The sequence below is a fragment of the Arachis hypogaea genome, chromosome 9 (assembly GCF_003086295.3).
Source record: "Arachis hypogaea cultivar Tifrunner chromosome 9, arahy.Tifrunner.gnm2.J5K5, whole genome shotgun sequence".
Taxonomy (NCBI): domain Eukaryota; kingdom Viridiplantae; phylum Streptophyta; class Magnoliopsida; order Fabales; family Fabaceae; genus Arachis; species Arachis hypogaea.
This window is the reverse complement of record NC_092044.1, coordinates 924,715-942,963: the sequence shown is the minus strand read 5'-3', so window position 1 is coordinate 942,963 and position 18,249 is coordinate 924,715. Positions and strand designations below refer to the sequence as shown.

Genomic DNA, 18,249 nt, shown 5'->3' with positions numbered 1-18,249 from the left:
TATAACTTGAGATTTTTATGAAATATTGTTAATATATTAAGTTAGTTATACTGCAAATTTTTTACTATAAATTTGTAAGTGATTTATCTTCCTTATAAGATTCGAATTTGACTTCGTTTCAATAAGTATGAATGAATTATGACTATATCGTAACAAAATGTTATTGTCGACAAAAAAAAATCACTAAAATTTATATATGTTGTCATATTTCAAATTTTAAATTATAGATTAGTTTTCATTCATGGCCATTATCTTTTAGGTTTTTTTCCATTATGAATTTAGAGTACGTTTGAAACCTTTAAAAATAATATCTTTTTGTGTTTTTGATTTATAAAAAATAGTAGTATTAGTATTTGGTATAATTTTTAAAATTAATTAACAATTTTTTAAAAAATTATTTAGGAGCTTATAGAGAAGTTAAAAAAATGACTTCTCTCATAATACTATTATTTTTTTATCACATTTTTAAAAAATAAACATTTTTAGAACTAAAAATCCAAATACAAAATACTTTATTTATAAATTATTTTTAATATAATCATTTATTTTTTTAAAAAAACTTAATTAAACTTTTTAACCTTAAACTCTGACTTATTAAAATTTTAATTATATTTTTGAAAGATTGATAAAATTTTATAGCAAGATATGATTTAGTAATTTACCAATATATTATTTAATATTTATAGAACATTTATTAAGAATCTCATCTTGTCTGTTGTGGGGTCCACCTAATCTATATCATTAATGAATCCAACGGCTGAGATTAAAGTCGCATGATAAACGAGCAATTTCTTGTCTTTTTCCCACACCTACACAATTCACCATTCACACAAAATCCCACAACTTCTAAGAGTTAGTGTCTTATATTATTATATCTCCATCCCCCCTCCATTCTTATATATGACCAAACCTCATTACTCCATCATTAAATTCTTCTTCCTTCAAATTAAACACATCACTTTATCACATTAAAATTTTTCCAATAATGGATGATTTTTCATGGGAGCATTTGCATCTTCAATTGGTAAGTCTATATAAATATTAAATACCACTCTTTAATTAATTTTTAATTATTACTTCTTCTTTTTTTGTAGGAAATGGATGATGAGAATATGAACAATAATAATGGCGTTGATGATGATAATAATGAAGATGATGATGAGTTCTTAAGAGAAATCCTAATGTTGCAACCATCTTTCTCTTCTGAAAATAGTGAAAGTGATAATCTCCAAAACACCGTTGGATCATCATCATCACCGGTTATTGAAGAAGTGCCGCAAGATCTGACGGCTGAGAATTCAAACAACAAGAACAAGAAGAATAATACTATGAAACAACCTCGTAGATCATCATCATCATCATCACTACGTTGTTCTTCTCCGAGGAGATACATTTTGTCGTTTGATAACTCAACCATGACACCAGCTACACCAAATCAATTACAAGAAGACCCTTATTATGCAAACAATAATAATAATAATCATAAGAACAAGAAGAACAAAGATCCATCATCATGTGATTATTCTTCTCCAAAAAGGGTGGTGCCGATTTGTACTAATAATAGTGAGAATAAAAAGGAGGAAGGTGCAATAACAACAAAGAGGGCAAGAAGCTCTTCACAAACAATGGATCACATCATGGCAGAGAGAAAGAGGAGACAAGAACTCACTGAGAGGTTCATAGCACTCTCAGCTACCATCCCTGGCTTGACTAAGGTACTAATTCATTTTTTTTTACATGCAGTTCTTTTTATGTAAAATTTATAATTAAAAATTATTTTATTTTATATTAAATTATCTGATAATTCTTAATTATTAAATTTTTATGAAAATAATGATATATAAATTTTTATTTTTAAAAAATTGAGTAAAACTAAAATCCCTGGCTTGACTAAGGTACTAATTAATCCATTCTTTTAACATTTTTATTTGATTTTTTTGCTTAATTTAGTTTAGTAAAAATTTAATTGCAATTATTTTTATATAAAATTAATAGATAAAAGTCGTTTTAGTTAAATATATTAAATTATTTGTTGATTATTGATTTTATATAAAAATAATTGCTTGCAAATTTTTATCTCTGATTTATATTGTAGTGACATGTGTTTTAAAAAGTTGAGTAAAACTAAGATCGGCTCTTGAAAATATTTTAGAAAAATTTTTATTATTAAATTTTTATTTTGTTAATAAAAATTACTAATTTAATGAGGCTAATGTCTTTTTCAAGAAATTTTTGGTGGCTCACTTTTATGTTTTTACCTGCTGTCTTGTTTTTTTTTTCTTTTTGACTTATGAGCATGTATAAAATTAGATGTGAGATACTATGTGTCTACTGTTATCTCATTTTTATATTATTATACTTAATTTAATTAGACTTTATTTCTGATTTAATAATAATATAAGAAATTTGAGTCGATACTACCTCTTGAATTTCGAAATTACTATTCTTTTTCTACTAAGAAAATTGATGGGACTGTGATTTGTAGATAGTTTTCTTTAATCACTATCCAACAATTCATGGCAAATCTACTAATGAGTGTGCTAAAAGAAGTGTTTGTTTTTTTCTTTTAAAAAATGTATCAAATGTTGTGTTGAAATGTTGAACGATTCATTTACTTTTATATATTATTATTATTATTATTATTATTAGGTTTAATTATGTTATAAGTTCTTATGTTTTATCGAATTTTTAATTAAATTTTTATATTTTTTAATTTTTATAGTTAAGTTTCTACTATAATAAAAACATTAAAATTAATGAAATATTTCGTTAAACAAAATCAATATGTCTCATACTTGATTGAATATTCTATCTTATTTAATAGAAAATATTCAGTTATTTTTAATATTTTTATAACAGTAAAAATTTAATTACAAAATCTGATATAGTATAAAAATTTAATTCAAAAATATATAATGACATAATTAAAAATTAATAAAAAAATAGAGAACAACAAAATAATTAAATTTTATGTATTATTATTATTATTATTATTATTATACTAGACTAGAGATTATTGATTCTCAGCTTTCAGTGCCCAGCCATGTCCACCTGTTAACCAACCTGGCTAGTTTAGCATGCATGCACACACATACACCTACATGCATTTTGTATAATAATATTAGTACACCTCTTGCCCAAACATGATGAGTGTAACTAGTGCTTTTAAAATATTACTATACTTAATTAATAATTTTATTAAATTAAAATAAAATCAAAAGTCGCATACTTTTGGCAATCATATGAAAGGCAGAGTTGTCCTTGAACATTATTAGTGTTAATTTTATCAAAATCAAATCAAATCAAATATAATCAATATGCAAGCGTCACCCAACCCCATATAAAAAGATATGTACTTTGTCTCTTCTTGTATTATTAATTATATAACTCCTACTAAAGTTGTAATTAATTAAGTAATTCAAACCTAACCCCTCGATAACAAAATACTTTGCTTACACAATCATTGTATTATTATTATACTTAAAATAATGGTTTGGTTGACACTAATAATTTTATTGTTATATATTTTTAATTATAAATTTCAAACTCATTTATCTCTCATAGTCTTACTCTTAATTTGTTTTTCTATTTTAAATTTTAAAAGTACTATTTAATTAAAGTCTATATTAGTATACACTTTAATAATTAGTAGATTCAGATTTTCTCTGAGTCCCATATGACTTTTTAATGCGCCACTAAAAGAGGACGTGGAACTTTTGGAATTAGCAAGCAGTTGAAAAGGAAGATAGCTAGGGACCCAATGATGCATTATTATTATTATATGGAGATAACATTTTTTTGTTTTTTAATTAATTTGGTTGATAAATTAAATAATTCCACTAGTTGTGTTATGAGCTCATTACTACTACTTCATTATGTATGTTATTAATAATTGAATATTATATTATTCTATTTAACAATTAAAAGGTAATAAGTCGATTCAATGATTAAAAAAAGTTTAATTATTTTGTCATCTTTATAATTTTACTAAATTTTTAATCAAGTTTTTATATTTTTTTAATTAGATCTCTACATTATTTTTAATTTTATAATTATGTTCTTTTTATGTTAAAAATATTAAAATTAACATAATATTTTTATCAAAATACATGCGGTTAAAGATTTAATTAAGTTTTTAATTATAGATACCTTCAATTTATGAAAAAATATTCGGTTAATTTTAATATTTTTTATACTAGAAATGACTTAATTACAAAATTAAAACAGTGTAGGAACCCAATTGAAAGGAAAAAAAGTATAAGAACCTAATTAAAAAGTTAGTGAAACTATATGGATCAACAGAGTAATTAAACCTTAAAAAAAAATAAAAACTCACGTGTAGCAGTAGTTGTCTCCATGTGAAATTAGTAGTCGAAAATTGATAGATAATTTGATAAATTTGACTAAATTATCATTTAATAGTTATTAAATATCAATTTTATATGAAGACGACTATTCGTGAATTTTTACAATCGATTATGATATTTAATTAATTAATTAATTTTAATTTTTTGTTGATGAAATTGTGATGTGTAGACAGACAAGGCATCAATACTTAGAGCAGCCATAGATTATGTGAAGCAACTTCAAGAGCAGGTGCAAGAATTAGAAAAGAAAAACAAGAAGAGGAGCAGAGAGTCAGTGATATTGGTGAAGAAATCGAAGAGCAATAATGAAAAAATATTATTAGAAGAAAGTACAATAATATCAAGTGAAACAAGAAGAAGTAAAGATGGTGGAACAGGGCTCCCTGATATTGAAGCAAGATTTATGGGGAAAGATGTTCTGATTGAGATTCATTGTGAGAAGGAGAATGGCATTGAGATGAAAATACTTAATCAGCTTGAAAATCTTCATCTTTTTGTCACTGGAAGTAGTGTTCTTCCTTTTGGCAATTCTGCTCTGGGGATCACTATTATTGCTAAGGTATGCATACATACATAAATTACGGTGAAACTCAAGTACAATCAATTTTACGTGAAATTAATAATTTAGAGTCGTTAGATAAAAATTTAGTCAAATCATTCAAGTCATTTAACGACTCTCAACTATCAACTTTACGTAAAGTTAACTGTGCAACTTAAATTTTTACATAAATTATTATGAATTTAATTACACCTTTCTGTTATATATTACTTATTGTTAACAATCATATTATTTGAATTATATATATATATATTTAATTATTCTGTAAGTCTGTATATTTTATTAATTTTTATTTTAAATTTTATAATTTAAAAATTTGTAAACGAATTTTTGAGTTAGATAAATTTTTAATAGTTATATCTTTTTAAACTATTTTTTTAAAAAAATACAATTTTTTTTTGGAATATTTGCTTTGTATTTGATGCAAAATGAATTATGCAATATTTTAAAATAAATATTTTAGAATTATACTGTGCTTTTTCTAAAAGGTTAATAATTAGTAAAGATTTAATTATAAATTTTTAAACTATAAAGATTAAATTAAAAATTTAATAATAAACTAAAATAAATAATAGAATAATTAAATCTATAATAAGTATATATATAGGATATTTTACTAATCTGTATATTGTCTAGATAGGATATAACTTATGAGATTCATTTGAATTGGTTTAATTTGTAACAATTTTATTTTATTGTAAATAAAAGGAAGAACGACCCAAAATAATAATAACAACAAAAAGACTAAACAATTAGCCTAGAGAGTATAACATACTTGATATCAAATTTACAAATAATAGTTGTTAGATTTAATAAATTATTATTAATTTAAAATTATATTAATAAATTAATATAGCGCGTGATACATGCAGCATATTTTTTTATGAACATGAAATAATTCTAATAATTGATGCACTCTATTTTTATTAATTTTCAGATGGGAGATTCGTGTGAAATGACAGTGAATGATGTGGTCAGAAACCTTAGGCAAGTGTTCTTGAAGGCACATCAAAATTCACATGGCATTTAAAAAGTGATCCGTACTAGTGTATCAGACAACTCTGCAGCATGTTTATGGTCGAACAGAAGTTTTGATTTCGTTGCTTTTTTTAGTTCAAGCACTTTCCATGTTCATAACATCTATCTATAAATAAATAAAAGTAAAGTACATTTTGTAATAAATTATGCTGTGGTTTGATTCTTGTTATTCATTTAATTCATATTTGACCGTTTGTCTTCACTGTATTATATCATTAAATTTTTGAAAAGTTACTATATTATGGCAACTATTTCAACGAGGTATAATTCAAATGACATAGTTTTCTCATACTCACTTAGGTAGTATTTGGTAGAGAGACAAAAATAAAAAGACTGAGACTGAAAGACAAAGGCTAAGAGACAGAGATTGAAATAAATCTCAATATTTTGTTTGGTGCGAAATGGGGGACAGAAATTGAAACAAGAATGAAATTTTAATTTAATTTGTACAAAAAGTAAAATTAGAATTAATTAATTGAAATAAGGGTATTTTAGGTAAATAATATTATTAAAGTTTCAGTCTTTATCTTTAAAAATTTTAGTCCCCTATGTCCTTATTTTTTGAAGATACTGAAATACTACAATTTCGGAGACAGAGACAAAAATTTTAGTACCAATCGCTGAACTAACAAACATAATACTAAATTTCAGTCTCTCAGTACCTCAAAACAAACGCTACCTTAGAGATCGCAAATTTAAGTTTCTCTATCTTTAATAATAAAAAAAATATTAAAAACATTTTCTCATGATAATTTTTAGTTTAAAAAATATGACATATTTATTTTGTCATACTTTAAATAAAGATAATATTTTTATAGCTTAATTATTATTATTATTATTAATATTTAACTTAATTATAATTATAAGTACTATATATCACAGAAAATAATTTATCTTTTATTTTATGAAGAGCATGATAACATTCACTATATATATTCCGTATATTATTTCCAACATGTGATTAATAATTAAAATTCACTCTAATTCCATCTTAAAATCCACATCATCATTAAAAAAAAGAGCTACAAGGCTATTTGTATGACGTGTGAATATCACATTGATGCATGCTTTTAGGTAAGATATAAAATTAGTAGATTTTGAAAATGAGTTAATTAAAATAAGAATAAAATATATATTATAGTTTATGGGATGTAAATTTGACAACCGTAAAGGAAGAATAATCTATTGGCCGGTCGTACAAATTAAGTAATAAAAAATACAAATTAGCATCATAATTTGTGAAAATAAGTTGAGAAAAGTTGGTCCCATTTTGATAATAATATTATTACTTCTGTTTTTTATATGTTTATATAAGAATAAATGAAACAAATTATATATAGAGAGTGATATTATGAAAAAAAAAAGTGATAAAATCCTCACACTAGATCAAATACCGACATCATCAACCAATTTGACTAAAACATGCTGAACCAAATATTAATAAAATATAATCAAATAAAACATGAACTAAACTACTTAATGAATTTAAGACAACGATTCAGCATTTTTTTTCTATTATATATTCCCCTTTTTCTTTTTCATCACATGTTTTAATTTTTATACATTCTTTTAAAAATAATGAGTCATCATCATATAAATATAATTCTATTGAAATAGGCTTTTTCTTTGTGTTTTCATTTGTCAAATTGAATATGTTAATAACTTTTGTGGGTGTCATCAAAGCTGAATAGGCTTTTTTATCAATAAAATAGAATAGGCTCAATTTATAAAGGGTCAAGTCCATATATATAATAAAAAGGTAGAAACTCAGATACAATCGACTTCACGTTAAGATAAGATAAGAGTCACGGTTTTATTTTTGAGAGAGGTAAGATTTATAATATATTATTTTTACATCTTGGTGGCCTAAGATTAAATAGGGTCTGACATTATATTATAATTAAAATAAAATTGAGTGAAGTGAATTTAATTTAATTTCAAAAATTAATTCGTAAAACAAAAAATTTCTCATATTTATAAATTCTATAAAAATATTATTCTTGACTGCTGTAAGACTTCTAATAACAAATGAAAAGAAGAAAACATTACAAAATATAAGTATATATGAATTATTATTATTAAAGACAAAAATGCAACTCAAAGAAATAAGTGTAAGATTGTTAAAAAGATAATATAACCAAAACTGAACTAAAATTGAACCAAATTATTTTAAATAAATCCGTCATTTCAAATAAGAAAACTAAACTAAAATCACGGTTAAACTAAATAAAACTTGTATAGTAGTTGTATATAAACCAGATAAAACCAATTTTTGATATGTTATATATAGTTGTTCTTTTATATAAAACAGTTTAAACTAAATTTTAAAATTAAATTTTTTCTTTTGAATTGATTTAATCTAGTGCATCATATTATAACCTAGTTTAAAACCAACTGACTATGTGAAAAAGTTATTTAATATTATTTTTGAATTATTTAAAATAATTTGGTACAAATTCAGTATAGTTTACGAAAATAATTTCACTATAAATACTCTTACTTACAAATATAAATGATGATTAATAATTATAAAATATTTTTTGTATTTAAAGTAAATTCAAATGTTGGTTAAGGAGTAAGGTGATAAAAAAAAAATCCAGCATATTATATTGAATATCAAGTGCTTTTTTGACTAAAAGCAATTATTGTACACAAAAAAATTCTGCTAAAGATTACATACATTGATGTTGTGTCAACTTTTGAGAGTGTGATATGGTTGTTGTTATATATCACGGCTGAATTCACATTCACATTTTCTTTTGAAAATTTTGTCCTTACATTCCTCACTTTGGATACCTAATCGGCTAATCCCATGAACATAACATATCATATATTATTATTTCCAACATGTGATTAATAATTATAATTCTCTTTAATTACATCTTATTATTTAATGTTTTATTTACCTCTCAACATTAACATCATTCTTTAAGCAGTGTTATAAGGCTATATTTGTTGACGTGTGAACAGTGACGAAACTTGAAATAAAATTTTGGGAATTAGATAGAAGATAATTATTAAGATATTTTTTATATGGACCATTTAAGATAAGATTGTCTAACTTGTTTCATCTCTCTAATTTAGATAATATTACCAAATTTAAAAACGTTTTTTCAGGATCTCGTTTTAAAGAATTAAGATCAAATTCATCAGATGCAACTCTTTAAACTTTTGAAAGTTATATCTCACTTTCTTCGTGATTAATTAAAGTAGAAGAACTATATACATGTATTGATATTGTAAAAGTTATATGTTCTCCTTCTTGAATATTAGCCTTTCTCTTAAAAAATACATCATTTTTTTTATTTTTCATGATTATTTTATATAAAAATTTGAATATATATCCTGTAAAATACATAAAAAAGAAGTTAGAAGGACAAATATTAAAATTTATAATATTTATTGAATTTTTTTATCAATTTATACAAATACAATAATATCAATACTTATTGAATATTCTAATATTTTTATCACATAAAAAATTAAATTAAATAAACAGTAAAATATAAAATAATATTAAATTACATAAATAAAAAATACTTAATTTTTTATATTTGAACTCAAAATTTGAGTGAGTGTTGCTTATTGAATAGAGAGCTGCAAAATGCGAATACACTCAGTTTAGTCCAAATCCAACATATTTTAAATGTTTAAAACTAAAGCTATATTGTGTAATAAAAATAAGAGATGAAGATTGAACTTTGATATTTTAAGTCATAATAAAATATTTAAGCCAACTAAATTATTTTTTATTTTTTAAAAAAATATTACTAATTTTTTTAATAAAAATTTAAAGACACCATGCCCTCTTATCTCAACTAAGCTCTGGCTTGCGTGTGAATATAACAACTATTATTGCTTTAAGGTAAGATTTAAAATTAGTAGATTTTGAAAGAGTAAATTATTTAATGCTTGATTATTTACCTCTCAACATCGCGAAGAAGTGTTATAAGGCTATTTGTTGGCTTGTGAATATCGCAATGATCCTTGCTTTTGGGTAAGATTTAAATTAAAATAAAGAGAAAATCTCACTCCCCTCTTATGTGAGATGTTAAAATGACACTTTCATTCCCTCTATTTTATAAATGTACATTTTCTTCCCTTTTAACCTTTAAAAAATCTCATTTTTAATCCATTTTAAAATTTTTGTGTTAACTAATGTTAACTTTATCCATTTTTTAAGAAAAAAATTATTTTTAAAAAAAAATATTCATTAGCAAAAATTTTATTTTTTATTATTAAATTTTGCTTAATAAAATATTCTTTAATAAATTATTTTTTTTATTGATTAAATTGTATTTTTAAAAAATTTAATAATTAAGTTATTTTTTAAATACCCTTTAATAATTTTTTAATTATTAAATTATAATTTACCAAAATTTTGGTTAACAATTTGTTTATATTTTACTATTAATTTTTCGATATCTATATATTATTTTAACATTAAATAAAAAATTTTAGTAAGATTATTTTTCAATATCAATAAATATTAATTGTTATACATATTACCAGTGGTAAGATTTTTTTATTTAATATTAAAATAATATATATTAATATAAAAAAATTAATAGTAAATATAAAAATAATTGTTAACAAAAATTTTAGTAAAATCACAACTTAATAATTAAAAAATTATTGAAAAATAGGTATCTTAGAAAAAAATAATTTAATTATTAATTTTTTTGAAAATATTTCGTTAAAAATACAATTTAATTAATAAAAGAATAATTTATTAAAGGATATTTTGGTAAGCAAAATTTAATGATAAAAAATAAAATTTTTGTTAATGGATATTTTTTCAAAAAATAATTTATTTTTTTTATAAAAAATGGATAAAGTTAACATTATTAACACAAAAAATTTAAAATGGATTAAAGAGGAGGTTTTTTAAAAGTTAGATGGGAGAAAAACGTACATTTATAAAATAGAGGGGAGTGGAGTGACATTTTAGCATCTCGTAGGGGAGGGAAGTGGCATTTTCTCTAAAATAAAATTAGTAAATTTTGAAAAAGGAAAAGTATGAAAAACCAATGGAATATTTGTATAATGTGTACAATGGAGATTTATGGAGTATTAGATATATAATTAGTATTACCTTTTTCTATCAGTTAAAATTTTTGGGATGAGTGGTATCATGACATGATATTAGAACGCTAGATCCGAAATAACAATAAAATACTACTATAGTTTATAGGATGAAAATTTGACAAAGACAAACGACCAATGTATTGGGTATAGTACAAATTAAATAAAAAAAAAATGCAAGGATCATATTTTATGAAAAGAGGTTAAGAAGCGTAAATATCGTCTCTTTTATTAGTATTACTACTTTTATTTTCTACATATCTGATAAAATATTGACCAAAATTCTCACACTAAATTATTTTCTTCTTATTATATTGAGTAGCATCCAATAACCTATTCCTTCTGTTGATTAAGAAATATAATATTCATAATGTTGATTATGCAAGGGAGACCAAGAACCTGATTTATAATGTAATTCTATCTATTGGAATTAAGGAGCAAGATTGTCTTCCATTCTTTAGGGATATCTTTAGTGAGCATGAGATTGATCTGCTGACATTTTTTTTATGAAGATCTCACCTGATTGGCATTTATTCATATAAAAAAATTTTAAAAATATTTGTTGAATTATTTTTATACTGTATTTTTTATGTATTTTTATTATAAAAAAATTATAACAAATAAATTTAGATCTACTATTAATAAAAAAAATCTAGACAACAGAATAGAAATTAATTTATCCAATTGTTAATTTTATTTAGAAATAAATTTACCAGTATTTTAATTTTTATAAACAAAAATAATAAATTATTATTTTTCGTAAGTTCAAAGACAAATTTTATTCATCAATCAATAAATAAAATTATCAGCATTTTTAACTTTTTATGTATAAAAGGTCAATTTTTTTTTAAATATAAATTACGTAAAGTTTATTTGTCAAAATTGAATATGTTTATTTTTTCTAAACGAAGTTTATCTATAACAGAATAGGCTTAATGTGGCCATGATTGCTAACAAAATTGTCAGCCCAAGTTTTAGCAAAAAAAAAAAAAATTTGCAACTATGACCAATAATTTCTATTAGTTAGTGTATACTATGAGATATAGACACTAAAACATAGATTAAAAAGACATAGATACCTTGACCAAAAAAAAAAAAAGACATAGATACAAATTAAACATATGAATATATATTTTATATTTGATAAAATAAATTCACAAAATACATTAAAATATTAAAAACCTGTAATATTCTAATATTCTTATCATCTATCTTTATTATCATGACCCAAATATTTTATCTATTACCACTTATTTTTCTTTTCCACCATTATTCATAACCAAAATTAAATAATTTAAATAACAAAAAAATCTAATAATTTTAACAATAAATTCAACTATTAATGACAAAAGCTGCACTCCATGAGAAGCAAAGAGGTTGTGGTATAATTAGGGATGAAATTAGTATATGAAAAATTAATAATAATAATAAGGGATAAAAATATGTGTAAAAATTGTGTCTAATTTGTTGTGATTTTATATTTTAATATTTTGCAAAACCCTAAATACATCTATTATATATGCATTACTGTGCTACTGTGTCTATAAAAAATTTGTCTTTCGACAAACAAACGATAAATATGCACCACCATATTTATATCTCTAAGACTTTAATAAGGTAGAAACTCAGATGCAGTCGACTTTACGTGAAGTTGATAATTGATAGTCGTTAGATAAAAATTTAGTCAAATTATCTAACGGCTCTCAATTATCAACTTCACGTGAAGTCGACTATACCTGAATTTCATACTCTATAAACACCTACAAGTTAAATAAAAAATAAAAACCCTCTTATTCCAATAATAATAATAATAATAATAATAATAATAATAATAATAATAATAATAATAATAATAATAATAATAATAATAATAATACAAGTCCACTAGCGACCCCAATAAAAAAATCAACGAACATCGATTAATAAATACCACAATCAAATAAATTCACTCACTGTATGACCAAAAAAAAAATTCACTCATTTACTTTTTCTTACGTTAAAATCGCCCATATGTAAAAAAAATAGCCACATAATTATTGTCCTTAAATTAAGTCATGAATAACAAAATAAATAATAACAGCACCCTAATTGGCCAGGATCACACTCACACTCTCAAGCAAAGAAGGACTTTCAGAAATTATTTTGGTTCATCAAAATTATTATCTTGTTTGGCGCTCTAACATGAATCAATTACTGTTGTGTGGTTCTTCATCATCATTAGGGGACTCCAAGATAGACAATCTCAGATTTTTCACTAAATCATTCATTGTCACGTTGAATTTGTCACCTATCTGCAGTAATTATCAGTAATAAAAGTTTAGAGAAAATCCATAATAATTATTAAAGTTAGTTTTTTACTATCAGTCATGTTTGATTTTATATTTCTTCTATTTTATATTGATAAGTCGTTTTAATTTTCAATGTTTTCATAAATCAATATATCCAAATGTAATTAATTGTATACGAAATACTGATTTATGAAAGGATTTGTTAAGAAAATTAAACGACTTATTAATATAATTTTTTTGCCACTAAAGCTCCAATCATGCAAGCCATGGTTATATAATGCTTAGTAATTGTGTCATGGTTAAAAAAAAGTTAAAAATTTTGTATATATATATATATATATTAAATCAAGTATGTAACAATAATAAGCAAAATTGTAATTGCAATTGGGTGATCATAATTTATAAGACACATAATAATGGACCTTAACTATGAATTCCTTAAAAGATTAATTAGGACATTATATTGATATTAATAATTAATTAAAGAGCAAATATTTAAATTAATTTACATTGAATTTTAATTCAAACACTTTAGTACATAAAAAATCCACTATTCTAAAAATTTTCGAGAATTATTTTTGACAGAGTAGTCTCTTCATTATTTTTAATCAAAATTTTAATATATATATTAAACAAGTAAGTTCTAATAAAATTTATTATAAGACAATTATATCTCAAAAAAATATAATAATAAAATATTCTATTAATCTATCTAACAAAATTAATTCGCAAAAATTTTTAAATAATAAAATTTTGTTAAAAAACAAGATTAAGATGATATCTAAAGTTTTTTAATAGGTAGAAACTCAGGTGTAGTCGACTTCACGTGAAGTTAATAGCTGATAGTCATTAGATGAAAATTTAGTCAAATCAGTCAAACCATTTAACAGTTTTCAACTATTAAATTCATGTGAAGTTGACTGTTCCCGAATTTCCACCCTTTTAATATTGTGCATATATACCTGAGCAATAATGGTGATATCAAGAGTGGAATTTCCAAATGGCAATACACTATTGCTAATGGCAGAGAGATCAAAACTCTTAAGATGTCGCAATATTTTGAGCATAATACCACTTTGTTTCATGCAATGGATCCTTATTAGCACATCATTTTTGAGCACTCTTGCTTCCACCGTTGGGAGTAGTGCTTCACTTGTTGCTGCTTTATTATTGATTGCACCTTTTTCATCATCCTTATTATTAGTTCCATTCATGAGGTGGGATTTCCTAATAATGAATGACACTGATTCTACACTTATCTTCTTCTTTTGTTCTTCTAATTCCTTCACTCGTTGTTTGAGTTGTTTCACATGACTTATTGCCTCGCTAAGTATAGTGGATTTGTCAATCTACATTTCATAAACCATTATAATTAATTACATTAATTATTATTCTAATGAATTCTTAACATGGACATTCTATACATTTTCTACAAGTTTCTACCTTTTATTGACATAAAAGAAATATATATAGAACTATTCTATTGGTAATAGGATAAATGCTTCCATAAAAACGCTTAAAACGTCTTTTTATAAAGACGCTTACATTTTTATTATTATTAGATGTATTAATGAATTGATTATTTTAAATTTCTTAAAAAATTAAAATAAAACCGATTTTTTTATAACAATAACAATAACCCGTTCCTTTTTTAGAGATTTAATTGTATTTTTAATTTTTTAAGAATTTAAATGTCCACAAAACAAAAAATCAAGAATATATTTATCTTTTTATCAAAATTTTTAAAGATATTCGATTTAAATTATCTAATTCGATCAGATCAAATCGGGTCTAATAATTATAATGTAAACAATTGAGTTTATTATTATTGCTATAATAAACCGATTTTGTTCTGGTTTATTAAAAAATAAATTATTAACCAATTTAATAAAAAATTTAATAATAATATGACACATGTAAACGTCTTAAAAAAAAGATATTTTTAGTGTCTTTATTAAAGTGGTCTCTAAATAAAATATGTGCTCTATATATATTTATTTTTTAAATAATTATATATTTATGTGATAAATTAAAAAATAGTTATTTTGCTGAAGTAAAATTATAATGTGATTAAATTTTCGTTTACAATTATTTTACAATACAACAATGTAATAAAATTAAATTATTATATTATTTAAATAATTAATTTCTTGTGTAAAATATCTTTACACTAATAATGAATAGAAATTAAATGGATATAATAAATACCACAATAATAACTTGTATATACTAAGTACTAACCTTCTTCAAGCCAGGAATAGTGGCTGAAAGTGCTATGAATCTCTCAGTTAATTCCCTTCTCCTTTTTCTCTCAGTCATTATGTGATCAACTGTCTCTGAGGAGCTTCTAACCTTCTTTGCTTGATTTTCTAATGGCACTTCAATGCGTTGGTATGGTCGTTTCCCATTGTTATTATAGGTTTCTAATGATGGAGGAGGAGGAGGAGTAGCCGCGGCGGCCACCGTGGCGGCAATAACGGTGGAATCATGGAAAGATAGAATGTATGATCTTGGAGAAGATGTTGAAGTAGAAGCTTTCATATCCAACAATAATGGTGCATGTTGATTATTGTTGTTGAACACAAAGCTACTAGTATTGCCACTTCCACCACCTTTGACTAGAAGGCAAAAAATAAAAAATAAAAAATAATAATAATCATATAAAATTAAGGTGAAAATTTAAATTCACGTGAAATTGATAGTCGAAAGTTGTTAGTCGAAAGTTGTTAGATGATTTGATTGATTTGACTAAATTTTCATCTAACGGTTCTTCATTATCAACTTCACGTAAATTAAACTGCACCTAAAATTGAATAATATATATCATTGGAATAATTTTAAATTTCCGTAAAATACTAATGTTTTAATAATTTTAGTCATTAATTTCAATTATAAAAAATATATAATATATATTACTTAAAATTAACCGTTAAAGTTACTGAAATAGCGGTATTTCAAGAACGTTTGAAAATTTTTTTATATTATTAAAAAATATATACTTACTTTGATTATTATTTGTGGGAGAGTGACTATTATCACTTTCAGATGAGAAAGCTGGTTGGTGATGATGATGATGATCCATGATCTCCCTAATGATATGATCTTCATCAACAATTAGTGATGAGTTAATCTTGTAACGTTGGCTGAAGATATCATCATCTTGGATCCCCTTAAATATATAGAACAAATTAACATTAATTCAAAATTCACACAAACATTTATATACCTATACATAAAACTATGTTCATCATATATATACTCTAATATATAATATAACCTAGTCCAAAAAATACGTAGAATATTATAAATATAAATTTATAATAGTAAAATGATATATATTGGATATATATAGTTGATAATTATTTACCATGTCAGAGTACCAATAATTGTGGCATGGCTCCCCCATTGGAAATGGATGAAGAAGGAATTGAAGAGAAGGATGAATATGAATGTGAATATGGGGGAATGGAAGTGAATTAAAAGCACACAAAAGAAAAACCAAAAGAGAAAGACTCGCTGAACATGCATATCAAATCTGAACCGTTGGATCTAAAATTTGTCTTGATGACATGTTGTGGATATCTTTATCATTGGATGATCATTACGATGAGATATAGGACCACTGTCCGCCAAAGATAGGGTAGCCCATTTATTAGTGACCTAAATTAAAGTACCATAAGGTCCAATCTTGTTTCACAGAATTGAAGTCAGCAAATTTTGGTCCTAATAAATTCATCTTTATTTATACTTATGTTGTGTATATTCTGCATTTAGTTGAAACTATGTGGACCCAAACCAAATTATTGAGTTTGTCGAGTAATCTGAACACTGGTTCACTTAAACGAGTATCAAAAATTTAAATTTTATTTTTATATATAATAATTTATTAACTAATATTAAATTTTTTAAATAAAATTTAAATTTGTGTCTATTAGTCTTTGACTGATCGAGTGAGTAAAAATAATGTATCTCATAAATAAAGGTGAGACATCTATTTTAGACATTAAGACTGCGTTTGTTTTTGAGAACAAGACAAGACAAAACATCGAGAATAAGATAAGTCTGAAAACAAGACATAAAGGATAAAGATACAAAATGTGTTTTTGTATTCTATTTGGTGATAAACTAGAACAAATTATGAAAATTTAATTTATTCTCATTTTTCTTCATTTAAAAAATTTGAGACGAAAAATATAATAATAAAAAATATAATTATAAAAAATTAACAAGAATAATAAAAAAATGAAAAATAAGTTGTGTCTCTTATTAGTGTCTCCGTATTCTTTCTATCAGGATGGACACAAAATATACTAATTTAATGTCCTTAGACACATTGTCTCTATCCATGTCTCCTCTGGCAAACACGATTTTGTGTTTTTGTGTCCCTATTTTAGTATCTTATCACTGTAAACAAATACAACCCAAAAGCACAACAAAAGGTAATACACTGCATTCTATTGATCTGAAAATTAGTTACTTGTTGCCAAGAAGAAAGTAACTTTGTTTGATTAATGAATTGCCATTTAAATCTTCGATACTTAAGTGAATAAGTAAGCTGACTATTCGACTAATTTAAATTAATTTATGTTTTATAATGTAATGTCTTTGGAATAACATATATATGTTTTGGAACTTTGATAAATGAAGAGATGCTTCAATTTGACCGTGGAAGAAAAGGTTTCTTCCTTTCCAATATGCATGTCATGTAGTGTAATGTATGTTGTATAAAACCATCGAACTCAAAACTGTAATTTCAATTCATTTCAATCCAATAAGGTACGAACTTCGCCATGCATTCATTAAATTTCAAAGTGTACGTAACATGTGTTGCCTTGTTTCTTTTGTCAAACTCAGATGTGAACTTAACATCATTAAATTTTATATATGATATATATATTGTTCAACGAAAAAA

At 23.8% G+C, this 18,249-nt stretch overlaps 2 protein-coding genes across 2 annotated transcripts; one reads left to right on the top strand and one right to left on the bottom strand.

The window, feature by feature from the left end:
- The first annotated feature begins 869 nt into the window (after positions 1–869).
- LOC112709769 (transcription factor FAMA) lies at positions 870–6,166 on the top strand. The gene is made up of 4 exons (XM_025761688.3): positions 870–1,024; positions 1,095–1,715; positions 4,537–4,926; positions 5,864–6,166. Exons 1-4 carry the CDS (start codon positions 986–988, stop codon positions 5,954–5,956), a joined length of 1,143 nt encoding a protein of 380 aa, XP_025617473.1. The 5' UTR covers positions 870–985; the 3' UTR covers positions 5,957–6,166.
- A 6,781-nt stretch (positions 6,167–12,947) lies between these two features.
- Positions 12,948–16,787, bottom strand: LOC112712823 (transcription factor bHLH18). The gene is made up of 5 exons (XM_025765735.3): positions 16,705–16,787; positions 16,341–16,506; positions 15,579–15,955; positions 14,300–14,686; positions 12,948–13,340 (listed from the first exon to the last, which is right to left on the bottom strand). The coding sequence occupies exons 1-5, from the start codon at positions 16,741–16,743 to the stop codon at positions 13,236–13,238; spliced, it is 1,074 nt and encodes a 357-aa protein (XP_025621520.1). The 5' UTR covers positions 16,744–16,787; the 3' UTR covers positions 12,948–13,235.
- Between the last annotated feature and the right edge of the window lie 1,462 nt (positions 16,788–18,249).

Bases quoted from the DNA above. Each gene is read 5' to 3' on its own strand.
- LOC112709769 (XM_025761688.3), top strand. From the start codon at position 986: ATGGATGATTTTTCATGGGAGCATTTGCATCTTCAATTG. The intron at 1,716-4,536 runs GTACTAATTCAT...TGTGATGTGTAG, and splicing joins CCATCCCTGGCTTGACTAAG to ACAGACAAGGCATCAATACT. The intron at 4,927-5,863 runs GTATGCATACAT...ATTAATTTTCAG, and splicing joins GGATCACTATTATTGCTAAG to ATGGGAGATTCGTGTGAAAT.
- LOC112712823 (XM_025765735.3), bottom strand. From the start codon at position 16,743: ATGGGGGAGCCATGCCACAATTATTGGTACTCTGACATG. The intron at 16,507-16,704 runs GTAAATAATTAT...TATATATTTAAG, and splicing joins ATTATTGGTACTCTGACATG to GGGATCCAAGATGATGATAT. The intron at 14,687-15,578 runs GTTAGTACTTAG...TATGAAATGTAG, and splicing joins CTATTCCTGGCTTGAAGAAG to ATTGACAAATCCACTATACT.